Source organism: Notolepis coatsorum (assembly GCF_963971535.1).
Source record: "Notolepis coatsorum genome assembly, chromosome: 8".
Lineage (NCBI taxonomy): Eukaryota > Metazoa > Chordata > Actinopteri > Aulopiformes > Paralepididae > Notolepis > Notolepis coatsorum.
In genome coordinates, this window is record NC_140172.1 from 52,260,749 (window position 1) to 52,288,365 (window position 27,617).

General features: G+C 42.8%; 1 protein-coding gene across 1 annotated transcript in view; it reads left to right on the forward strand.

The window, feature by feature from the left end:
- The first annotated feature begins 4,601 nt into the window (after positions 1-4,601).
- clmpa (CXADR like membrane protein a) overlaps positions 4,602-27,617 on the forward strand; it is a 151,015-nt gene continuing 127,999 nt past the window's right edge. Inside the window, exon 1 of the mRNA XM_084319844.1 lies at positions 4,602-4,985. Coding sequence (XP_084175970.1) covers positions 4,955-4,985 — 31 coding nt within the window. The 5' untranslated portion in view covers positions 4,602-4,954. The remainder of the gene's footprint in view (positions 4,986-27,617) is intronic.

Below are 27,617 nucleotides of genomic sequence, written 5' to 3' on the forward strand. Positions count from 1 at the left end.
GCCATCTTGGATAAGTACAGCGGCGCTCCGAGTGCTGAAACGTTATCGGTAGACAATTCACTGTGTGGCGCAGGCTCTCTAAGGGCGAAGATAAACGGTGCTTTGAACGAACGCTGGCAGCAGTGTCTAGGGGCGCCCCAACCATTTATTGTTTTGGGGAAAAAGCCGGCTTTATCTAGGACTTTTATTTGCTAATGTGGGCCCACTGTTAATTTCTTTTGAGTGTAATAATAATGTGTGGTTCTTTATAAAAATCCCATTGAACTCCTTTACTCTTTACCTTGTGCTCACCTACCGCGAAGCGGAACAGTAGATAACCCTTAAAGGGAAGAGGTTCTTACTGTGTCTGTAATATAGAGTGAGAGCACTAGGTGCCCAGTGTGGGAATAGCTTCCATCCATGTGTATTGTAGAGCGAGAGCACTAGGTGCCCAGTGTGGGAATAACTGCCCTATTTGAGTAAATCATTCGTATATTGAACTAGACTTCCAGTAAAGGAGACGTAAATGGGATCACTGTGTGCGTGTCTTTAATGTGCATTTCGTCTAACCCTTGTCTCTCCGGGTAATGCTCATTATTGTTTAACCCTTTCCCCACCCCCTGCCTATAGTTTATTGTGAAAGGTCTCCACTCATCATTAAGGAAGAGTACTGCTTTGGGGAGCGAATATATCATCCATCTTACTGCCATCAGGTGTGGGAGGGCTCAGGAAGTATTGGGGGAAGTGTGGGTGTGTGGGGAGCTACTGCTGATCGCCCTGGAAGCAAGAAGGACCAGAGTACCATCCCTAGGTCAGTGAATCCTAGGCCCCATCCACTCCTGCTGCTCGACCTCCACTTCAACATTCCTGGCCTACAGTCGGGGATCCAGCTGGACTCAGCTCTGCTGCATTCTCGCTACCAGGTGGCCGTGTACAACCACTCCCATAAAGCAGGGATAATCCACCCTGCTACATTGGCAAAGAGCGAGACGCGATGGCCAGTATGATATATAACTGATAAAAGTGTTAATGCCGAAGATTGTCTTTTTGGTGAGTTCGGTGACACCTGTGGTGACTGGTGGTAACATCAGCGTTTTTTTTCAAACTGCAGATCGCAGAGCTCCACCACCACCACCACCACTTGCCTTGCCTACACTACACCGGCCCTTCTCTTCAGAATTTGACATGCATCATTTGCAGTACATAGTACATGCATCGTTTCCTGTGCAAGCATTATATTTGGGGGCAACAGTGGCTCAGGAGGTAGAACAGTCGTCTGGTAATCTGAAGATTCCTGGTTGCCAGGTACCCAGGTGGGGTATCTCCCAGGCCTTTCTGTGTGGAGTTTGCATGTTCTCCCCGTGCTCGCAAGGGTTTCCCCTCCCGATAAGATAAAACCCAATGGAAAAACATGCACAACAGTTCGCTAATGCTGTCGCGTTCCCTGACGAAGACGGACAGGAGCACTTGGATTGGTCCCCGGGGCACTGCCCCACGCCGCAGCCCCTATATGCTCCCGGCTGCCCTTGGGGGGGAAGGACAACGGGATGGGTCAAGCGCAGAGACTCGATTTCATCGGCGACCCCCAAAAAAAATCATTGCTGTGTTCCTGTGTGTGCCGCCCATCACATGTGTGTGTCACTGCATGATGATTAAAGACTTCTTCAAAAGTCCATTTATTATTATTATTATTATTATTATTATTATTATTATTATTATTATTATTATTATTATTATTATTATTATTATTATTATTATTATTATTATTATTATTATTATTATTATTATTATTATTATTATTATTATATGTATTATTTGTAAGGCTATGTGAAGCAAATGCAGCTACTGGACACCTCAAGTTCAAGTTCAAGTTCAAGTTCTTTAATAGTTGTCATACAGAAGTACAGAATACTTTCATACAAAATGCTTCTTACTGTTACGCTCCAGAGACTGTGCTAGACAAGATAGTATCAAATAACATAATAACATAATATAGCATGAATTTAGAAGAAGAATGAGGTCACAGTTGTTCGGTATAGACATATGTACAAGTTCAAGTTCAAGTTCTTTAATAGTTGTCATACAGAAGTACAGAATACTTTCATACAAAATGCTTCTTACTGTTACGCTCCAGAGACTGTGCTAGACAAGATAGTATCAAATAACATAATAACATAATATAGCATGAATTTAGAAGAAGAATGAGGTCACAGTTGTTCGGTATAGACATATGTACAATGTTCTGAGTTACCATATAATATACAATACACAATACTATGCAGTGTACTAATGTACAGTACTATCTAGTGCAAAGCAGAAATGGGATGAGGTACAATTTTAGGTACAATTTACAGTAAGGTGTACGAGTTGTAGTGCAATCCTTCATCCATAAATATAAAGTGTGGGGAGTGGGTGCTACAGTGTGTTTGTTTAAAGTGGGTGTGTGCTATAAAGTGTGTGTAGTGGGTGCTACAGTGTGTTTGTTTAAAGTGAGTGTGTGCGTGTGGATGTGTGTGCTATGTGTGTTTGGTGGTTGTTGTTGTGTAGTGTTCATTCATTGTTCGTTTAGCAGCCTGATGGCCTGGGGATAGAAGCTACTTCTGAGTCTTTCTGTGCTCGCCTTGAGACTCCTGTGTCGCTTGCCTGACGGCAGCAGTTCAAAGAGGCAGTTGTTCGGGTGGCTCGAGTCCTTAATAATTCTCTTAGCCTTCCCCTTGCAACGCTTGTTGTAAATGTTCTGGAGAGTGGGGAGCCCCCCTCCAATTGTGCGTTCGGCTGAACGTGTCACTCTTTGTAGTCTGCTTTGGTCTTTTGCAGTGCTATTCCCAAACCAGGAGGTGATGTTGCCGGTCAAGATGCTCTCTATTGTACATGAGTAGAAGTTCTTAAGGATCTTCTGGCTGACTTGGAACTTCCTTAGGCGCCTGAGGAAGTAGAGGCGTTGTCGTGCCTTCTTCACCACACTGTTAATGTGTATGGTCCATTTCAAGTCCTCGGATATGTGGGCTCCGAGGTACTTGAAGCTGTTGACTCTCTCAACCGGTGCCCCGTCGATGCTGAGGGGGCTGTAGTCCTTGACCCCCGACCTCCTGAAGTCCACAATCATCTCCTTTGTTTTGCTGACGTTCAGGGAGAGGCTGTTTTCCTGGCACCATCCCGCCAGGACCTTGACCTCTTCCAGGTAGGCCCTCTCGTCGTTGGCAGAGATCAGGCCCACCACCACTGTGTCGTCAGCAAATTTGACGATTGTATTGCTACTCCGCTGAGCCACACAGTCGTGTGTGTACAGGGAGTAGAGGAGGGGACTCAGAACACAGCCCTGGGGGGCCCCTATGTTGAGGGTGATGGATGAGGAGGTGCAGTTGCCTGCTCTCACCACCTGGGGTCTGCCAGTCAGGAAGTCCAAGACCCACTGGCAGAGGTCATAGCCCAAGCCCAGGTCCCTGAGCTTGGCTATGAGTATGGAGGGGACTATGGTATTGAATGCCGAGCTGTAGTCGATGAATAGCATTCTCACATAGTTCCCCTGCCTCTTGTCCAGGTGTGATGCTGCTGTGTGCAGCACATGGGATATGGCGTCCTCCGTGGACCTGTTGGGGCGGTATGCAAATTGCAGGGGGTCCATGTTGATGGGGAGGGAGGAGCAGATGTAGCCCTTTACTAGCTTCTCAAAGCACTTCATGGCTATGGAGGTGAGAGCTACAGGGCGGTAGTCGTTGAGACAAGCAGGCTTGGATTTTTTGGGTACAGGGATAATAGTGGACTTCTTCAGGCAGTGTTCTGAGTTACCATATAATATACAATACACAATACTATGCAGTGTACTAATGTACAGTACTATCTAGTGCAAAGCAGAAATGGGATGAGGTACAATTTTAGGTACAATTTACAGTAAGGTGTACGAGTTGTAGTGCAATCCTTCATCCATAAATATAAAGTGTGGGGAGTGGGTGCTACAGTGTGTTTGTTTAAAGTGGGTGTGTGCTATAAAGTGTGTGTAGTGGGTGCTACAGTGTGTTTGTTTAAAGTGAGTGTGTGCGTGTGGATGTGTGTGCTATGTGTGTTTGGTGGTTGTTGTTGTGTAGTGTTCATTCATTGTTCGTTTAGCAGCCTGATGGCCTGGGGATAGAAGCTACTTCTGAGTCTTTCTGTGCTCGCCTTGAGACTCCTGTGTCGCTTGCCTGACGGCAGCAGTTCAAAGAGGCAGTTGTTCGGGTGGCTCGAGTCCTTAATAATTCTCTTAGCCTTCCCCTTGCAACGCTTGTTGTAAATGTTCTGGAGAGTGGGGAGCCCCCCTCCAATTGTGCGTTCGGCTGAACGTGTCACTCTTTGTAGTCTAACCTTTATCTAATTGTATTCATGCTGTTTTCCACTGTGCATCTGGGTACAGAGTGTACTGTGTCTGTGTACTGTACACTACAGCTAATAGTTTGAAAATGCATCAGTTGCATAGGTAGGCGTATTCATAACAACTTGCGGCAATTCTGTTTGTAGACGAAGCTACCTGCATGGAGAAGAGGAGACTCATGCTTGTCCAGTAGGGGAATGCATGTGTGAGAGAGAGCGCTCGCACTGGCACCGCAAGGGCATGTGTACACCCGTAGAGGTCCCCGTTCTACCGCGCGCTACGTGCACACCTTGCACCTCCTCTTTTGAATGCATGCAATTGACACAGGGCAGGAGACTTGGGCTGCGCATGAATTCCGGGGACACCTCCGACATTCCGACATGTATTCTCGGTGAAGTCAAGGAGAACTGATATTTTGCTGTTGATAAGAATAAAAAGATGCTGCTATACGTTTATGAATGAGCACGAGGAGGAGGACCCCGGTAGACTACGGCGCGGGTGAGAGACATGCGGTTCTCATCACTCCCATTTAAGGTCATACTGTAGTTACAGTAAAGTCGTTCTAAGGAAGCCAAAAGACATCGCTTTTTGATATTTTGCGTGGAATTTTCTCTCCTGGATTCCGTGATGCCTGGCTCATATCCCGTTCTGTGTTTGGGTAAGTTCAGTGCACAGTCCAGTTATGCTGAATGCTTTTTATGCTGAAGTATACTGTTAATATATGGCTCAGGTTCCACTGTTGTTTATTATTTGAAATTATTCAGTGTAGCCTACTATTCAAACAGCACATTTGGTGGTTGAAAACTTAATTATCTGTCTGCATAAAGAAGGTTATTGCTTTTGAAACAGGTATATTCGCAAATATGTAGCCTATAATAGGACACTGCGGGCCAGGCAATTTAAAGTGAAAAAAAGAAAAGAAAAAAAGTCGCACCAAGCTGTTAATTTGTACAATTAATACGGATTTGTATTTATTTGCTTTATTACACTCACATGTTGTTTATATAGCCTTGTAAAATCCCATATTTGAATCTCTAAAGCTGGAAGCCAGATAACGAAGACTATGATCTGTGAGTGTGACCAATGCACAGCCAGAAACTGCTCCATTGATGATAGACTATGTGGATTCATTGAATACTTGTCTGAACTCTGAGCTTCATATGGTTGTGCCTGCTGTTCTGAACAAGACAGTTTCAGCTACTCGTATCCCCTGCAAAATATTCTGAGCACCATCAAAGTCACCCATTTCATATTTTCCACATTATTCTGAAGCTGTACAACTGCATTCCATGTTCTGTTGGTAGGCAGGATAGGCACCTCTCTCTTATGAGACAGTACTAAACGTTTACTCATTTAGACTCTTCCCCTTTAGAGAAAATGGGCTTTTCTAAAACATGTTGTTTTCCCCTCCAACCTCTTGAAATCAAAGTGAAAAGTGTAAGGTATAGAATTAGAACCACAAGTAGAATAACAGGAATCTACAAAACAACAAAAAATAAGCTTGAACACACTTCGTTTCTGAGAGGAGAGTCCTGCATAGATAGATTATCTGTGACGAAGTGACAAGCTATCAGTGCACTGGGGTCTCTGCTGCTGTGTTATATATAACAGCAATTTCTACTAATTAAATTGCTGCATATCTGATGTAGATATAAAATTGAGTTGACAAATTTTTCATACTATTCAACATATACATTGAGCTAACAAGCATAATATAATTTTGATTTAGTTAAATCTGAAAAAAAGCCTTTGGAATAATGTTAGGCAGCTCATAATCATCAGCAGTGGCAGGCTAAGGCGAGAAATAGTTTCTTAGAAATACTTCCTTGAAGTATTAAAAAAATTATTAACTGAGAATGCAAAGGGAGGAGGGAGTTGTGGCCAAAGCATAGACTGTATGTATGTGCCCCTTTGGTTTGGTCAGTCGTACGATCAAAAACACAACAGTATAGTACACATATAGACACACAGACCAGTGTTCCACTGCAACATACTGTAGCTGAGATATAAGGTGGTCATTTACAGAGTAGGGCTTTATAAATAAACAGGTACCAAAGGTTATCACGCATGTCCGTTAAGGAGGACCAACCGACCATACCATAAAGAACACAGTGGGGAGTGTCCAGCTATCACCGGTAATAAACCTCAGGGCAGAGTGATAAACAGAGTCCAAGGACCTGAGTGTAGAGGCTGCAGCATGCCTGTAAATCACATCCCCATGGTCCAGAATTGGACCAGAAAGTTGATTCAACAATCCTTTTCCCACAGAACAAGGGTACACTGGATTTGTTTCTATACAAAAAAACAAGCTTTTGTGGCAGTTTGCTATTAAGATTCCCAATATGATATTTAAATGTGAATTTGTCACCAAATGCCCAAACATAAGGTGAGCTCACGCCTGCGCTTGCATCTTGATTCACAGAAATAGGGCCCACAGTTTTTTTGCACGATTTGAATTACTAGAGAGAGAGAGAGCTCTGATCACACGTAGAGACACTCGCGGCACACAGAGAAAATAGACCAGACGGCGAAACCATCATTGAAGATCACAAGCTGGCTGTGGCGCAGCCGGGCTGAACAGTACAATCGGTTAACATGGGTGCTGAAGTACAGTAACTGGCTCTTTCCGGTGTTTCAGCATTCAGTGTGTCCTCGCTGTTATACAGTGCATCGATATTATCAGGTCTGCCCAGTTTGTTACCTCCACCAAGGTGAACATTCAGGACCCCCAAGAGGAGGAAAGCTATTTATTTTAGTGACCACATGACCTTTCCTCTAGCGCCACCATCAAGAAAACATGTTGAAAGGAGTGCATCTTCTGACCTGTTTGTCGTACATTCATAAGATTGTCTGTGAACATTCATGAACCCTTGAGTAATGGCTGGATTACCAAAACATTTGTTGTGCACATCCATGACCCCAAGAGTTAGTGCCCCAATCAGACCAAACCTTCTCTTTTCAAATGCGCATATCTCCTGATCCGTTAGTCATACAGTCACAACATGTGCTGTCATTATTGACGTCTAGAGGGAGAAACGTGTTGATTTGGTAACCCTATTCCGCCTCTAACAGAAGCCCTGTTCCGCCTCTAACGGAAGCCCTGTTCCGCCTCTAACGGAAGCCCTGTTCCGCCTCTAAAGGAAGCCCTGTTCCGCCTCTAACGGAAGCCCTGTTCCGCCTCTAACGGAAGCCTGTTCCGCCTCTAACGGAAGCCCTGTGACGCCTCTAACGGAAGCCCTGTGACGCCTCTAACGGAAGCCCTGTGACGTCTCTAACGGAAGCCTGTTCCGCCCTTAACGGAAGCCCTGTGACGCTTCTAACGGAAGCCCTGTGACGTCTCTAACGGAAGCCCTGTTCCGCCTCTAATGGAAGCCCTGTGACACCTCTAACGGAAGTCCTGTTCCACCTCTAACGAAAGCCCTGTGACGCCTCTAACGGAAGCCCTGTTCCGCCTCTAATGGAAGCCCTGTTCCGCCTCTAACAGAAGCCCTGTTCCGTCTCTAACGGAAGCCTTGTTCCACCTCTAACGTAAATCCTGTTCCGCCTCTAACGGAAGCCTTGTTCCACCTCTAACGTAAGCCATGTTCGGCCTCTAAAGGAAGCCCTGTTCCGCCTCTAACGGAAGCCCTGTTCCGCCTCTAAAGGAAGCCCTGTTCAGCCTCTATGGTTGGTGATTATAGATTTAAACGGACCAAATTATACCAAAGTTTTGTGTTTTAGAGTTAAGCTTAAACCCTTAAGGTGCCCTAGAATGAATAGAATCTTTTACAGTCAGTTTGTAAAAAAAATATAGCACGTTTTGATGTGAATTCGGATTTTGGCAACTGGAAGTAAGTAGTCTTTTTTTTTTTTTTTTTTTTTTTTTTTTTTTTTATTATTATTGCAAAACAAAAATTATTAAAAGTCAGTACTCAACACACAATGCATAATGAAACTAACAGTCAAGGTGGCTAAAATTACATGCAAGTACAGAAACAGAAAACAAAAAAAAGTCTATAATAATATTTTACCGTATACAGTGTATATCCAACGAAATTACCAATTATACAAATGCCTTATACAGGATATACCCCTAATACCTATTTTCTAAAACCCTACACACATATGCTCCAGCTCGAACCCCCCCCTCCCGGACCCCTCCTTGGATAGTACCTCCATTATCCCTCACTCCTAACCAGACACTACCATTATAAGCTAGCTTTTATTCTCTCCACCACTTCTAACCACATTGACATCTTGGATTCGTTGAGACCCAGAATTCTTGCTGTAGATATTTCTTGATAAATCACATCGAGATATGTAAAAGACCAAACTTTCCGGCACATTTTTTCCGGTTGAAACCAGCGTGATGCGATCAGTTTTTTAGCTACTGTGATACCCGATAAAACCAATCTCTTTAGCTGTGGATTTACTGCAAACTCAAAAACATCATTCAAAAGCAATACAGAGGGGTGTACTGGTATATGCCAAGATACGAGTTTTGATAATTGATGGGTCACATCTTTCCAGAATGCCTTAACTGGTGGGCAGTCCCAATACATGTGCATAAATGTCCCTTCGTCTCCATTTGTACATTGGGAGCATTTTGAGTCTTGTTTCAGGCCCATTCTGTTCAGTCTTATAGGAGTCAAGTATGTCCTGTGAATATAGTTAAGATTGATTTGTTGATGGTCCAGGTTCCTTGATGTAAGTGGAGTCTTAATAGTTTATCTTGTCAGTAGAGGTGCACTGAGTTTGTGTACAATATTGGATATTGGCCTGATACCTGGCTAAATACTCTGCATTAATTGTATTTGGTTAAATTAGATCTGTAGAAAGAATGTCCCCTCGCCTCACAATAAAAAATTTTTGATCCACTTTTTCTCCTTATTTTTCAATTTTTCTCCCATCCCAATTTCGTATCGCCAATTCTTTTTCCCTTCAATTCTCCCCTCCCCTATCTTGAATGTTGCTAGACTATGCCTCCCACTGGTCTGCTGTAGTGAGGATAGAAGCCTTGCATCACGTGTCCCCTCCGGTACACGAGGAGGCAGCCTGTCTCATCTTTTCACCAGACAGCGCGGTCTCTCAGTGGCGAGGAGTAACACGTGGGAGGCTCACGCTGCCCCCGATACTTCCTGACTCTGCTGTACAGGCGTCACCCAACCGACCTGTAGGAGTCGCTGTCCACAACGTCCAATCCCCACCCATCGACTTTCCACCTGCTACCTCTGCCAATTGAGATAGTATGACGACTGGCCCAAGCCGCAGGCAATGCTGACTCCGGGAGTCGAGACCACAGGGGTTCTTCTGTGCATACGGAGAAACACTGCAGTTGGATTGGGGTTCTTCTGTGCATACGGAGACACACTGCAGTTGGATTGGGGTTCTCCTGTGCATACGGAGACACACTGAGTTGGATTGGGCTGCATCCTGTCCCGTCTTCCAGCTGTGTCCAAAGCCCACACTCTAGTATCTGACCTACGCTACCCAGCCGCCCTCGCCTCACAATTTTAGACGGAATGAAGTAGCTGTTAAAAATGTTCAATATCATATTGGTAATCTGTACTGGTGAGTACTCATAATGAAGTACTTATTGGTAATATGTACTGGTGAGTACTCAAAAGGAAGTACTCATATTGGTAATCTGTACTGGTGAGTGCTCAAAAGGAAGTACTCATATTGGTAATCTGTACTGGTGAGTGCTCAAAAGGAAGTACTCATATTGGTAATCTGTACTGGTGAGTGCTCAAAAGGAAGTACTCATATTAGTAATCTGTACTGGTGAGTGCTCAAAAGGAAGTACTCATATTGGTAATCTGTACTGGTGAGTGCTCAAAAGGAAGTACTCATATTGGTAATCTGTACTGGTGAGTGCTCAAAAGGAAGTACTCATATTGGTAATCTGTACTGGTGAGTGCTCAAAAGGAAGTACTCATATTGGTAATCTGTACTGGTGAGTGCTCAAAAGGAAGTACTCATATTGGTAATCTGTACTGGTGAGTGCTCAAAAGGAAGTACTCATATTGGTCATCAAAGTGGTATCTGTGCAGCTGTTCAGGACTACTACATGGACTTTGTCAAATGGTGACCAGGTCTATGGGTTGGGTATCGTTTGATTTTTGTCAGATCCCGGTGCCAAAATCAATACTAAAGCGCTGCTGTCTTTTTTTTAAATATAAATGAGCTTTATTCTATAGTGCTCTCAGTTCTGACACAGAAAATGTACCTATGAACTCAGTACATACCTCTGGGAGCTCTCAGTGTCATCTATAAAATGTTTCCCAATTCATTCAGTCTATGGAGCAGCCTTAGACTTTATATTTGATGACAGAGACCAGAGGAATAACATGTATGATTTCTAAAATTGGGCGTAGTTCCCCTTTAAAGCTAAGTTAATATAGGTATTTAAAGTCCCCTAAACATACGATTAGATATGTATAACACCCCTCTGGTTTATTTGTCACATACATACCAGAGCATACAGTGAAATGTGGGTGGTCATGCCCGCATCGATTGTGCAATAATACTAATAATAAAATAGACATAAAAAAACAGGTAATAAGAAGACATAAGATGAGCATGATAAAAATAGACATATTCCTGAGAAGGCACTGGTGGACGACCTAGTACCATCAAATGTAATCAAATATCAAAGATCAGATCAAATAGTCAAACTAGACATTGCAGATCAATATGACTCAAGATCCAGCAATATCATATCAAACTTAAAAATGTCAGAAACATATTTTAGGTTCAACTTTAGGTAGAAAGGGCATCAGTGGCTCGGGAGGTAGAGCAGTAGTCTGGTAATCCGGAGGTTCCCGGTTCGATTCCCGGTCCTCCTGGGCAGCAGGTGAAAGTGTCCTTGAGCAAGACAGTTAACCCCGAATGAGCTGGTTGGCTTCTTGCATGGTTGCCTCCACCGTCGGTGTGTGAGTGAATGGGTAAAATGTGAGGAACAAATTGTAAAGCGCTGATAAAAGCACTACAGTATATAAATGCACCATTTACCATTTTAGAAAAGGTTTACAAGTGAAATTCTGAATGGCTCGTTTCAAGAGGGAGGGTTCTTCTCACAGCTGAACTGCAGAAACAGCACTGTACATATTTCACAATTTCTCAGTGTTGAGACAACACCTCATTGAGACAACCCCTCATTGAGACAACCCCTTATTGTGTAAAACTAAAAACAATGGAAAACACAGGAAATTGCGTAATTTTTAATAGGGCCCGTCTTTATAGTGCAAACGTGGCAGAGGTAAGACGCCACAGGTCATTTCTAGGTCGTAGTGCGTTCCAGAGATCCAGTTTTCCTCTTGAGACACTTTATTAACTCAGTTCTAATGACATGTCATCAGAGTTTTCAGAGGTTCAAACCTTTTTTCCAAAACAGCAGCTTTAAACTTAAATTTCATCTCTTGTTTGATAATAACCATTAGCATAACCCAGTTAACCCACACTCGCTCTGTTCCACCTGTCCTGCCTCTCAAGGCCTGCACCCTGAGGGACAGCCTCTCAGCTCCAACACACGGCTGCACCACGGCTGACAATACAGAAGGTTAACCCCTTCACTGCCACACGACAAAGGGTTAACCCTTTCACAACCACACTACAGCAGGTTAACCCTTGCACTACCACACTACAGACGGTCTGTAGTGTGGTAGTGAAAGGTTTAACCTTCTGTAGTGTGGTAGTGAAAGGGTTAAGTCGGCTTTCCATTTGAAAATCACACCAGTGCGGCCTAAAGAAAATTAATTGGCATGTCTCAGTAAAAAGGTGCAAAATGTGACAAATTATCTGCTGCTATTGTCTATTGTCTGTTTCAGTAAAGTAAAGCCATACTTGAGAGCGTTTTGCTTTTCACATGATGCTGTTCTGTGCCTGTGAGACTGCTCGCTGGGCGGTAGGTGAGAGAAAAATGCTCTGCAACTTCCCCCCGACCACATAAGGGCAATTCATGGCCGTTATAAGGTGTGGCACCGAAATGAGACACCGAAATTAGTGTAGTGATTGGATCCGTTTAGTACCCAGCATGTTGGCACCGCTACCACTCCATACCTGGTTCACGGTACCCAACCCTAAAGTGGCCTCATCATTCATTTCCCCCAAGGGGAAATGTTGTTGTCTCACAGAAGCTAATAATGCAGTACACTGTATACATTACGAAATGAGACAGATGGAAGTCAAGCCATTAAATAGTGCCACATGACTACACATGCATGCCTACAAAGAAGTCAAAGACAACTGTAGAAAAATAAATACGATTTTATATATTTTATAATTGTGTTTTAAATCTTTAAACGATTTCCTAAAAATAACATCAGCAACAAAAACAGCTTACTTCAGCACAATAGCCTTGCTAGGATGCAACAACATGCACAAATGCCACTGTCAGCGGCATCAACGTCAATATACAATATAATGCAGTGAAATGCACCATTACTCAACTAAACACAGAGCAGTATGTGAAGAGGTAGAAGGGTGATACAGGAGGGACACGTGGACCACAGCTAGACCTGTGTGTTGGCAGCTTGTGACTAGTCACGGACACCGCTGGATCACCTGAGGCATACTGTAGAATGAGGAGCTAAACTATAGCAACACAGACAATTTACAACTGCATCCTTCAGGCCTCCCTCCCTGCCTCAGAGGAGGAGACACACTGAGCTGGATTGGGGTTCTCCTGTGCATACGGAGACACACTGAGTTGGATTGGGGTTCTCCTGTGCATACGGAGACACACTGAGCTGGGTTGGGGTTCTCCTGTACATACGGAGACACACTGAGCTGGATTGGGGTTCTCCTGTGCATACGGAGACACACTGAGCTGGATTGGGGTTCTCCTGTGCATACGGAGACACACTGAGCTGGATTGGGGTTATCCTGTGCATACGGAGACACACTGAGTTGGATTGGGGTTCTCCTGTGCATACGGAGACACACTGAGTTGGATTGGGGTTCTCCTGTGCATACGCCATACGGAGATACACTGAGTTGGATTGGGGTTCTCCTGTGCATACGGAGAAACACTGCAGTTGGATTGGGGTTCTTCTGTGCATACGGAGAAACACTGCAGTAGGGCTGTCTTAAATACTTCGAAGCTTCGAAGCTTCGTTCGATGACACAAGCTTCGAAACATTAAAAAAAAAATCGAAGTTAAAAAAAAAAAAAAAAAAATTAATGAATAAATTTCTTTTCAAAGATTTTTTTTTTCAAATTTTTAATTTTATTTTAATTTTTACTTCGGTGTGTGTGTGTGTGTGTGTGTGTGCATGGGGCCATTGGGTGGGGCTGGGGGACAAATACACTGGAGGAAAGTAACCCAGCTCAGCACTGCCCAAATTATATCATCACTATTGCCTGTTTGAAGGATATCATCCTCAAACACATATACACCTACATGCCTTTTCTCAGTCCTTGCCCCACAATGGTGGAATGAACTACCCACTCCAGTTAGGACTGCCGAATCCCATCCAATCTTTCGCTGTCGACTAAAGACGCACTTCTTCAACCATTATCTGAAATAAAATAAAAAAAAAAAAATAAAAAAAATCTAACCCTAACTAACCTTACTGTCATGCACTTGTCCTAATAAACTAACCTACACTGTAACACGCAACACTTTGATGAATATTGTTACTCAGCTGATAGAGTTGTATCCTTCCTGATGACCTGTTGTACAGAACTTGTAAGTCGCTTTGGATAAAAGCGTCAGCTAAATGACTAAATGTAAATGCCTTGTAGAATTCCACACATAAGAAAGAAAGATACTGGATGAATAAACAAAATAGGAAATAAAATGTAGAAATGCATGCAATACATAAATAAATATGAATCTCCATATATGAAATAGAACATTTAGATAAGGTGCTACTGGGATGTTTTGGTGAGTTCTTTTTGTGGAAGTAGCCCCTCTTAAAAATGCATGAACATTCACTGATAATTGGTCTGTAGTGGAGTCTACAAGGTCTACATTGCCGGACCATGTAGAATCCGGACCTTGTAGACTGACATAATTCTGTGCATAGTTTAGTCTACACAGGCCATATTTCAAATAATCAAAATCTTACTTCATTCATCTTAAACATTCTTGATTTGGGGGATTGGTAGTTCCCATGAAATCTGAAGTTGTTCAAACGACAACAGCGATCCACCTTGAATTAAATCACACTGTGTTGGCTGCGTCACAGTCACGAAAGGGGCTACTTAATTCATTAATCCAATCCACTTTATTTATAAAGCACATTTAAAAACAACAAAGTTTACCAAAGTGCTGTACAAGTCCCACAACATAAGATAATAAAGAAAAATATATATATATATTAAAAAAAAAATCTTTTTTATTTTTATTCTCGGCCCCGAAGCTTCGATTGGCAAAAAAAATTCGAAGGTCAGCCCTACACTTAGAGCTGCCGCGGTATTGATATTTTCCTTACCGCACGAATTTGCGCAATATTTCCTACCGCCGCGGTAATTACCGCACAGTGCGCACAAAAAAAAAAAAAGTTTTAATGCATTTTTTTTTTTTTAGTAGTCTACTCTTATAGCCTGCCTCTAGTCTAATGGCGCTTTTCCACTGCATATTACCTACTCGACTCGACCCGCTTTAGGCACCTGGTACTTCGTTCCTTTTCCACTGCAGCCAGGTACTACTCCGTTTGGGGAATGGGGATGCAGGCGGGGCCGCCGCCGCTCGCTTGTGTACACTGAAAGCTCCGTGGGCATAGATGTCCGAGGGCTTGCAGCAAGCCAGAGTTTAACACAGTTTCAATCAATCAATCAATCAATAACAACATTAACCAGACTCTCGTTGCGTCTATTCTGCCAAAGCTAACGTTACCTCTCATTGTGTATTCTACCAAGCAAACCCGGGTTTAACGTTACCTCTCGTGTATATCGGATAACAACAACAAACTTAACACATCAGCGATCTTGTTGTGACACTAAACTCTCCGCTCGGTGGTAAATTGGGTTGATGTCGGTTTTGTTTCATCAATAAATAAGGCAGAATACACAGTGAATCCATTATTTTTTGTTTATTGCACTTGGTTCTGTCGCAAACAAATCCTGAATGAAATGCATCCTTAGCGAGGCAGTAAAGATGGCGGCGTTCTGTTTTCGTTCAGAGGCGTCGAGTAGGGGGTATCTGCAGAGCCGCAGAGCCAGGCTGGACCAATAGGGTCGCTTGGAACCGAGTAGGGTATATCTGCAGAGCCGCAAGCCAACTTTATTATTATGATAAAAAACAGCGGTGACGCGGTATTCAGCCTAACTCTGCGGTGAGCGTGATGCAACAGCGATACCGCGGTAATGCGGTTATCGCGGCAGCTCTACCTACACTGCAGTTGGATTGGGGTTCTCCTGTGCATACGGAGACACACTGAGTTGGATTGGGGTTCTTCTGTGCATACGGAGACACACTGAGTTGGATTGGGGTTCTCCTGTGCATACATGGCCACGTTGGGGCTGCTAGCAGCTGCATCCTGTCCCGTCTTCCAGCTGTGTCCAAAGCCCACACTCTAGTATCTGACCCTTGCTTTCTCTAGTCCGCTCCACGTGTCTTCTGACACACCCTAGACCTATGGGAGGGAAACCCAGGCAGCCTGGCTGATAGTGAGCTATTTTATCCAAACATTTTAATAGAAAAGGGCCAACTTGGCAGGTAATCGTTTCTTGTAAGTCACTATTCACAAAGTACATAGTGCATAGACAAGACACACATCTGTATACTACATAGTACATACTATACACTGCTATGTTTAAGACTAAACTGCAGTATTATTAAGCTGCCTTCACTGGCTGATTCTACTATTGCTCAGTGATTCAGTAAAGGCTGTCCTATTGACAAAGGTCATGGTAAAAATAGGCTGACTTGTTCATTCCCTGAAACCAAAACAAAAAAAGTCAAACAAAAAAGAGAAACAAAGTCATTTTCTAAAGCTTTATGCCATTTGTCATCAGACATGCCTTCAGACACACGACAATGTCCCAGCCTTCCACTCCACCAGAGAAGGGCACGGCACCGCAATTATCCCGACTGTCCAGGGGCTGATGAGAGATTTGGTTAGTTGCATTACAGTAGAGAGATTTCGACAGGCCGGCATGGCAAATGCAGCATGGGCTAACCTCGTGGCACCGCCTTGCTTCATCTCAGCAAACGAGACTAGGCCTCGCTTAGTAGTCATGTGAAGGTGAATACATCTGACATCTGTGTATGATTACAGTGTATTTATCCAAGCAATTGTTACATCTCAATTTCTACCTCTGATACGCTCAAGGAGGGTGCAGAATACGAACGTAATCTTGGTTAACAGCCTTTATTAGTATGATGCACATGCCGTGTAGTGCTGCTGACTATATGGTGATTCACCTCGGGAGGAGTCCGTAGTCTCATTCCTCAAGTAGGGACATTTACAAGGCATGTTGTGCTGAATGCTATTACCGTCCTGTCTGTTGAAATGAGCAGGGGTGTAAAAAGTACCCAGAAATTATACTTAAGTGAAAGTATGGGTACCGTCTCAAAATCGTACTCAAGTATCTGGCTAAAAACACACTTGAGTCAAAGTTAAAAAGTTTCTACTTTTAAATGTACTTAAGTACTAAAAAGTACTGCTGTCAGGCGATACAAAAAATGTATCTAATTAATTACAGGATTTGTAATTAACCCTTTATTCGCCAATGACGTGTTACCACGTCATTCTCCACCATGCGTAATCTGCCAATGACGCCGTAAGGCGTCTTTGAGATCAATATTTTGAAAATATGTGATGGCAATCATATTTCACCCACGGAGACTTGGGATCTCCTGTTGATCTCCTCTCAACTCTCCAACGGTTCAAGAGCGCCATCTGGTGGCCGATCGGCGGATCGCCCAAACAGGAAGTGACGCGCCGGAAGTGGTGCTCATCCATATTCGTTCCGGGCACTCGCTATCGTTAGCGGGACTCCGGCTCGACACACTGGACAGCGATCCGTTGCCAATGACTCGATAAACAACATGATTTGGACGTATATACTATTATACAACCTGGAAATGGATCGCATATGTCAACATCCCATAATCGCGAACTTTCTGCTCCACGCTGACCACCCAACGGTCAGAGGAAGATGTGGTAAATTTCAGCGTGTTTGAATATTATGATCCATATAAACTGCTGTGATCTATGTATCGCCCATACTACATGAATGATTTAACGTCGGCCACGGACTTATAAACCCCCCACCCCCCCTCCGGTCACCAGCAGATGATGAGGCAGGACGTTTAGGACCTTGTACAATTGAAAGTTTTAATATGACGTCAATCGGTATCAAACTACATTTGATGATGTAATATATGTACATTTTAGCAAGAATCGCCCAGCCCTACACTGCACACTTGGTTTAATCCAAAGTCCATTCGGAAACGTTGTATTATGAAATAAGACGGGTGAGTGTGGTCACTCAGCTCTCTCTTTTTCGCAATGATTGATTCATTTCCTGATGACGGTGACCCCTCCTCATCCCGACTAGACTTTTGTTGTCCTGTGTTCGTGCGTGACTTTCAAATTATTGTAAACACTAGGGCTGTCTTAAATACTTCGAAGCTTCGTTCGATGGCACCTAACATAAAAAAAATCGAAGTTGTGTGTGTGTGTGTGTGTGCGCACATGGGGCCATTGGGTGGGGCCGGGGGACAAATACACTGGAGGAAAGTAACCCAGCTCAGCACTGCCAAATTATATCATCACTATTGCCTGTTTGAACGATATCATCCTCAAACACATATACACCTACATGCCTTGTAGAATTCCACACATAAGAAAGAAAGATACTGGGATGAATAAACAAAATAAGAAATAAAATGTAGAAATGCATGCAATACATAAATAAATATGAATCTCCATATCGCTGCTGTCGGGACAAAACCTCATAACTCCAAAAACCCAACTTTTCAGCAGATGAAAAAAACTAACACAGATTTGAGGGTGAATAGAGTTAGGAAGTTTAGACAGATGATCGGTTGAATGCTTTCCCATTGTTTAAACTTTGTAAAACCCACACACACATATGGAGGATGATCTACGGAGTTGATTTATATAATAAAAAAAAAATTCAAAAAATGGAGTTATGAGGTTTTGTCCCGACAGCAGCGATATATGAAATAGAACATTTAGATAAGGTGCTACTGAGATGCGTCACAGTCACGAAAGGGGCTACTTAATTCATTAATCCAATCCACTTTATTTATAGAGCACATTTAAAAACAACAAAGTTTACCAAAGTGCTGTACAAGTCCCACAACATAAGATAAAAAAAAATTATTTCTTTTTTTCGAAGCTTCGAATTAAAATCGAAGCTCGGCCCCGAAGCTTCGATTGCCAAAAAAAGCTTCGAAGGTCAGCCCTAGTAAACACAACATAGTACTATGAACCCCTTCAGTCAGCCTACCGAGCACATCACAGCACAGAGACCGCCCTCATCAAGATCACTAATGACCTCCTCCTTGCTGCAGAATCCGGACACATCAGCCTCCTCATCCTTCTCTCCGCGGCGTTTGATACAATATCCCACTCAGTCCTCCTCAAATGCCTCTCCGACAACCTTGGCATCACCGGTACAGCTCTGTCTTGGTTTCATTCATATCTCACAAATAGATCTCAGTATGTCAGCGTCAGCGGCTCATCCTCCCCCCCGGCCCCAGTCAACCACGGTGTCCCCCAAGGCTCCGTGCTGGGTCCCCTACTATTCACCATTTACATGCTCCCCCTCGGTCAGATTATACGTCACTACGGACTCAACTTTCACTGCTATGCTGATGATACTCAGCTCTATCTCAGCACCTCACCATCCTCCCAGCTCCCCCCACAGTCCTTAGTCAACTGCCTCCACGCCATAAAAACCTGGATGTCAACCAAATTACTCAAACTGAACAGCAAAAAGACAGAGCTCATGGTTGTGGCCCCCAAGGCACTGCTCCGGAAGGTTGGAGATCTCCTCCTCCACGTTGACGGCTGTTCCATCTCCCCGTCTCTCGAAGTCCGTAACCTGGGCGTCACCCTTGACTCCACACTTTCATTTCACTCCCACACCAAGTCTGCCTTCTACCACCTCAAAAACATCTCCTGTCTCCGACCCTCACTCTCAGATTATGTGGCTGAGACCCTGATCCACTCATTTATCACCTCCCGGTTGGACTACTGTAACAGAGTCCTGTTCGGGGGTACCCAGCAAAGCCCTGGACAGGCTCCAGTATGTTCAGAACTCAGCTGTCAGAGTTTTCACTCACACCAAGCCCTGGCAGCACATCACCCCCACCCTCATCCACCTCCACTGGCTCCCAGTCAAGTTCCACATCACTTTCAAACTCCTGCTCCTCACCTACAAGTCCCTCCATGCCCTCGCCCCACGATACCTGTCTGATCTCCTCCACCAGCACACTCCATCCCGGAACCTACGATCCTCTGATCTAGGTCTCCTCTCCATCCCTCGCACCAGGTTACGGACTTTCGCTGACAGAGCCTTCAGCGTGGCGTCCCCTACCCTCTGGAACTCTCTCCCCCCCCGAAATCTGCAACGCCCCAACCCTGGACACCTTCAAAACTGCTCTTAAAACACACCTTTTCACCAAGGCTTTTCCCCATCAATTAGTTTAGATTAGATTAGGTCCATTATCCCTTACCTGCCCTCATCCCCCTTTTTCCCCCCTACTTCCCTAGCCCTATTTTTTGTCCTGATTGTGAAGCGACCTTGGGTTCTATGAAAGGCGCTATAGAAATTGTATCTATTATTATTATTATTATTATTATTATTATTATTATTATTATTATTATTATTATTATTATTATTATTATTATTATTATTATTATTATTATTATTATTATTATTATTATTATTTATTATTATTATTATTATTATTATTATTATTATTATTATTATTATTATTATTATTATTATTATTATTATTATTATTATTATTATTATTATTATTATTATTGATATTCTGATATATATCACATTCTGATAAATATTTTTCGTGTAAAATAAATTTTTTTTTTTTTAAATGGAAACAGAAAAAAAAACATTTAAAGCTTGGAAACTATTTTCTTGTTGTCACTTTCTTCTGAAAATTTGAAACTATGACGTGACAATCCCAAAAAGAAAACAAGAAACTAATGTTGATTTATTCAACAGGAGATTGGATTCTTTAATAACGTCCTGCTCCCTGGAGCTCATGTGAGTGGCACAGAACTTGTGATGGTCCACCAGTCTGACTTGAGGTGTCATGCCATGTTAGGGGCTGCTGGCCTGATGGGCACCTGAGCAAGAGTCTCTAGAGTACTGGTAGCAAGCAGAAACACAAGGGGCCCGAGGTGAATACTAAATGATTTGAAGAGGGGAAAGAAAGTGTACCAGACCGATCTCCATCCCCTACATAGTGAAGTCAATGGACAACGCCCACAACCACATTCTATTATGATAACACAACTATTTAGGCCAGGCACTGGCTATCTCAGCACCTAGACTGTGGAATTCACAGAGGAGACACACAGGGCGAGAGACATAAAGAGAGAGAGAGGGAGAAAGAGAGAGAGAGAGAGAGAGAGAGAGAGAGAGAGAGAGAGAGAGAGAGAGAGAGAGAGAGAGAGAGAGAGAGAGAGAGAGAGAGCGATGAGAGGGCGAAGGAGGGTGGCTGCCAGTGATTCCATAGCGCTGCAAGATGTCACATCCTAACCTCTGGCACTGGAGGCCTCTGTCATCTCCACACTTGACAGATCCTTCGGCAGGCCCCTGGTGAGCACCGCTATTTATAGACAAGGAGACCGATTATGGCTTCACTCATTGTTTACGTCAACTTGATGAAAGCCAAATTGAGGACTTGATAGGTTAGGGTCGCCATTGCATTAGCAGGCATTGTCTGTCTTCTGGTCAATGGAAATGCCTCTGATATGTCTTTCATTTTGCGTGGGACGGAGGCGGGGGAGGAGGAGAAGAAGAAGAAGAAGAAGAAAAAGAGTATCATAAAGGTCACAATCTATATCTTCTAAAAATAGAGTGTGAAAACGTGAATGTGAAAAAATTTGAATCACGATTTTTCTCTCTAAGAATTGAGATCACGATTCTCTCACGATTCTTATTTTTTCAATAAAATCATTTAAAAAGTAAAGTAAAAAATGTAAAAAATTAAATAAAAAATAATTTATTTTTTTATATAAAAAAAACAGCGACTCCTACAGGTCAGTCAGGGCGCCTGCACAGCAAGGACAGGAGATGTCGAGGGTAGTGAGCCTCCCACACGTTACACCTCGCCAATGAGAGTCCGCGCTGGCAGGTGAAAAGAAGTGGCTGGCTGACTCTGCATGTATCGGAGGGGACATGCGATAGATTCTTCAACCCTCCCTACGACGACCAGTGGGACGCACATGCGAGCAACGATCAAGACAGGGGAGGGGGGAATTGGCACGACTAAATTGGGATGGGAGAAAAACAGAAAATGTGGATAAAAAAAATTAAAGATTTATTCACAAAATGGATTACCAACCAAATGATATTGAAGCCTCTCGTGAACAGTAACTAACCGCAGCAATATGCGCATATGCGCTACGTTATGCGTAAATGTGCGCTATGTTCCTAAACTCAAGACTCGACAGTACTGAACCAGAAACATTATTTAGGATAAAAAAATTTGCATGATTAAAAACGCTGGCGAAGTTTGAAGCCAAAAAACAGGCTTCGGGGACAGCTCTAATACATTGACTCATGTAGATGTCACAACCGCTCTCTAAGTATCCATTTATGCTATGAGAGAGAGAGAGAGAGAGAGAGAGAGAGAGAGAGAGAGAGAGAGAGAGAGAGAGAGAGAGAGAGAGAGAGAGAGAGAGAGAGAGAGAGAGAGAGAGAGAGATTGCATGGGGGAGGTGGTCGTTTGGAGGGAGGGAGTGAAGTGATGGAGGGGTGTGTGGGGGGGTCTGAGAGGGGAGGAAGCAGTGTCACAGTGATTTCTGTCAGCTGGCCGAGGAGGCTCAGTCCTGGGAGGTTCTCCTGCTGTGCTGTGCTCAGCTAATTAAAACTCACCCTTTATGCATGTGCATGCACACGCACACATACTGTACACACACACATACATGACCATTCTCAATGAGCATTCACACACAAACACACAAACACACACACACACACACCTACACACACACACACACACACACACACACACACACACACACACACACACACACACACACACACACACACACACACACACACACACACACACACACACACACACACACACACACACACACACACACACACACACACACACACACACACACACACAGAGACACTGGCGCCAGTCTCAGTGAGGTCAACCAGATAATATGACAGTTTTGTTTACCACCAGCAGAATCCACTCCAACCACCACATCAACAGCATCAGTGTTGCTGTATAAAACTCGTTATTTTATGTTCACTCATTATCAACACCATTAGAGGAAAGTGTTTTGAAACCAGAAATGTGGCACCAAGTGAACAGCCACAGTCTAAAAGGAAGTCACAAACACAAAACAAATTCACACACACACACACACACACACGCACGAACGCATGCACGCACACACACACGCACACACACACACACACACGCACAACATTGATGGATGGATTGGTGGATTGAGCTTTTCAAGATGAAATACTTTGAAACCTGACGTGGTTTGTGTCATAGATTCAATAGAAACTCTGTGTGTTGAGAATACTGTAGTACTACATACAGTAAAGGTACAGTTACATGTTTGTCAAAACACCTATCATTTAGTTTTCCTTCGACCCCTCTGCAAGCACCAGTTTAAAAGCAGAGGTTCAAACCCATTAATTAAGATTAGAACGCCAACGTAATGAACGAAGGTCCGAACGTTCGAACGTTTGGGCTCAGCCATACAGTGTATCTAAACACAAGTTGTGTAAGAACGGAAGAGCTCAGGTTTAGCTGGACTGCTGTGTATTTATTAGTACAGATGTCTAAATGGAGACAAGCTACCTTTATAATTATATACTGTAGTATGCAGGGTAGATCCTAAATATAGATTATTTTGAGAACATCTCTTATTTCAATCAATCTGATGAAGTAGTCTTGAAGGATACTTCTGTTATTATGATACTAGTAGTATTTGATTTCTCTTTTGGATTAGCTATTGTTTCTTTCATTCAAAGGCTCATTCAAATATACTACTGCCTACCATCTGAATGTGTGGCTGAATGGAATTGTTTTATATGCTAAGCTCGTCTCTGTCTTTCAAAAGGAATATTATCTTGACTCAAACCATGGCTCCCTTTGGGCCGTGAGGATTTAAATGATTGCTAGATTGAGAGCAGGAACTGCTTCGCGGTGCATGATGTTTTTGTGTGGTTCCAGTTTAGCTGTAATGCAGACCATATGCTCATCATGTTTTCACAGTGAAAAACGAGTGTGATAGTCATTTCCAAAATATTTGTCTTGCTATATTAACTCTACCCCACCCTGTAGATTTATAGACTCATTCCCTGTTGTTTGTGTGTGTGTGTGTGTGTGTGTGTGTGTGTGTGTGCGTGCGTGCGTGCATGTGTGTGTGTGTGTGTGTGTGTGTGTGCGTGCGTGCGTGCGTGTGTGTGTGCATGGTGCATGCGTGCGTGCGTGCGTGCATGCATGTGTATTGTGTGTGCATGTGTGTGAGTGAGAAGTGTAATTTGGTGTGTGCGTTTATGTGAGTGTGCTATAATGATTTACTGTAGTTACATATGGGTTTTGTCTCCTACGAAAGTGAGCGGTCTTTCCAAAGTGCTTAGTGAAGTAGGCATCCATGAAAGTCAACAGTCACGCAGATGACATCCTGCTGTGATTCACTGTCTTGTTGTTCGTTAATGCTCATCTGGATCACCATGGCGACATAAGTCATAGTTTCTGGATCACCACGGCGACATACGTGACAATACTGTATGTCTGTATGTCTGAAGGAATTGCAGTTACTGTGTTACTGTAGAGGGAATATATTGACTTGATCTGACCTTTCATGAACGGAAACAAATATCTGCAGTGCATGTTTCGTTTATTTGTGTTTCATGTTTTATGTTTCATGTTTCATCATTATATTGTCTTGTATTAGGGTGTGGCTGATGATCCAATAACAAAAAAGGTCTAAACCACGCCACAACATACAAACACACATTTTAAACCATCCACCACAACAGAATACAACAGTCCTGTTGTTTTTCCAAAGCTTGCATTTTTTCTCTCAGACTGACGCCATACCTTGGAATAATTTTGTGACTTGGAAGTCAGTGTTATTATACACCAGTCTGAGACATCTACTCAGTGGCAGTCCTGTGGGTAAAAACAGCTTGTTGTTGAGAGAGATCAAAGGAGAATCACAAGAATAGTGCAAGCATACCTCAAACAGGAAAATTACAGTACGGAACCTACAACTTAATCTCTCCCAGCCACAGATGGGCTAGCAGCAGCCAACCACCCAGTGCTAGATAGATAGATAAAATATGTTCTGAGTGCATAGAGATTATAATATTATGAGGTGATACATCAGCATAACATAAATCAGTGGAGATTGATGCATAGCGTGAATAGCAAGACCGTGTAGGCCAATCAAATGAAAACATAGCCCAAAAAAAGTTAGCCTGCGTGAAAGTCAAGGTCTTACCACATTTGACATTTTAGCTACTAAACTACAGCATGATACTCACTCAAAGTATCATTTTCAAAGTTTGTTATTTAGGAATAATAAGAAAAATTACCTAAAGGTGCCCAATTAGAACCCATTCATTGTGACCAGGCTTGCCATGAACATGGGGCATTGTACTTTTTCCTGGAACTACTTTATGAAGTAACACGATTTGCTTCGGGGGTTGATCCAGTTCAGGCAGACTTAAAGTAATCGCAGTTACTTCATTAACTAGTTCCAGGAAAAATGTCCATTGCAATGATGAATTATACTGACTAAAGCAAACAGTACAGCTCAGCGACTTGTTTTAACAGTTTTTGGACAATGGAGTTCTATGACTTCTGGATATGAGCTATAATCTGGTGTTGGCTGGATGGGCTTGTAAAATAAATATAATACATCTGCCTTATCTTTTAAATAGAGGTACGTTGATATTGTTCATCTTGGTCCCAATCAGTGATCCAAGCAGAAACACATGGGTAGCCCCACCAAGAAAAATAAATAGAAATGGAGACGTGTTTTCATTCTCTAGTTGACTGTCTGAGCTCTTGATACAAGGACATAACAATAGCAATAGACAGCTGGTAAATTATTATTGTTATTTTTAATTGTATTTGCTGTATTTTGTGGCTGTAAAATATTAGTTTATGTTGCCACTGTTTGTAAAACAGACCTATGCTGATGTACAATAGGTAAAAAAAACTATCCAAAAAGCACATTTTCCATCTACAGATCAAACTATTCAAGACTGTATGTAAATATAACTCTCATTGATAGGGTGAAAAAAACAAATGGGGACTTTAAACCAGCGCAGAGTAACACTGAATGCCTGGTGGGAGTTTTGTAGTGAAAGTCATTAAAGACAGACGGCTTCAGAGTAGTTGGGATTATTTTCTGTGGAAATGAAAGGCAAACAGAGTGAGAATTGATCTCTGTTTGTCCAGGATATTAAGTCACCCATTAAGCTGTGGTTAGGGGACTGCTATGCTTATGAAGCAATTCTGCTGAACTATGCTTTCTTTGCTGCTTTCTTTGCTGCTCTCCCTCCCTCTCTCTCCCTCTCTCTCTCCTACATGTTATCTCTATATATCTCTCTTTCTCTCTCTTCACATTGGCTCTTTCTTTGTTCCATTCATTCTCCCCATTCAGACAGATGGTACCAACAACATCCTAGCTTAAGTCATTAGACTTAACTTTGGGATGAAACAAAGCCTTTGTGCTACCATGGCCATGTACCAGACGTGTACCTATGTTTATCTGGTTCTATGTCTATCTGGTTCTATGTCTATCTGGTTCTATGTTTATCTGGTCATGTCTATCTGGTTCTATGTTTATCTTGTTATATGTCTATCTCGTTCTATGTCTATCTGGTTCTATGTTTATCTGGTTCTATGTTTATCTGGTCATGTCTATCTGGTTCTATGTTTATATGGTCATGTCTATCTGGTTCTATGTATATATGGTCATGTCTATCTGGTTCTATGTCTATCTGGTTCTATGTTTATCTGGTCATGTCTATCTGGTTATATGTCTATCTGGTTCTATGTATATATGGTCATGTCTATCTGGTTCTATGTCTATCTGGTTCTATGTTTATCTGGTCATGTCTATCTGGTTATATGTCTATCTGGTTCTATGTCTAGCTGGTTCTATGTCTATCTGGTTCTATGTTTATCTTGTTATATGTCTATCTGGTTCTATGTTTATCTGGTTCTATGTCTATCTGGATCTATGTCTATCTGGTTATATGTCTATCTGGTTCTGTCTATCTGGTTCTATTGTAACGGTCCCAGACTAAGTCCTGTCTGGGCCTGTGAGGACAAAATGAACAGTAGTCTCCTGCCGCCCTCTAGCGGGCACCATCAGATGGTGCAGGCTATTATTATATCTGTGTTGTCAAGTATGATTAGTATGATTCATGTGATTTCATTATGCTTGTTGTCGTTGGCTTTCCCTTCCCTTGTGTGATGTTGTCCTCCGGTCTGGTTGTGTTATTGTGATAATGCTTTTGTGTCTAGTTTGGTGTTTATTTCATTCTGTGTTTTGGCCTGACCTGCCAGGTGTTGCTCATCATAATTAGTCTGTGTATTTAAGTGTGTTCTGTCCTTACTTCCTTGTGGCGTCATTACCTCCGGTCACCCCTTGTTCCTGTCTACGTCGTCCTTGCACTGTTGTTGTTCTGCCAGTAAGTTTTGTTAGTGTTCCGTTTTGTTGTCTTTTATTTTCGAGTTCACAGTTCATTTTCATTAGTGCCAGCTCGGCTGCACCTTTTTATGTTCTTTTGTAACGTGCCGTTGTACTCAGTAAAGTCTGTCACTACACGTTATCCTGCCGTCTCTGCCTCCTTCCATTCCTGTCCGCATACTGGGTTCTCCTCTCCTTCCCTTACCACCCCTAATCCTAACATCTATGCCAACTGGTTCTGTCTATCCATTAGACATTGTCTATCTGGTTATATGTCTATCTGGTTCTATGTCTATCTGGTTATAATTTATCTGGTTCTACAGTATGTCTATCTGGTTCTATGTCTATCTGGTTATAATCTATCTGGTTCTATAGTATGTCTATCTGGTTCTATGTATATCTGGTACTATGTCTATCTGGTTCTATGTCTATCTGGTTCTATG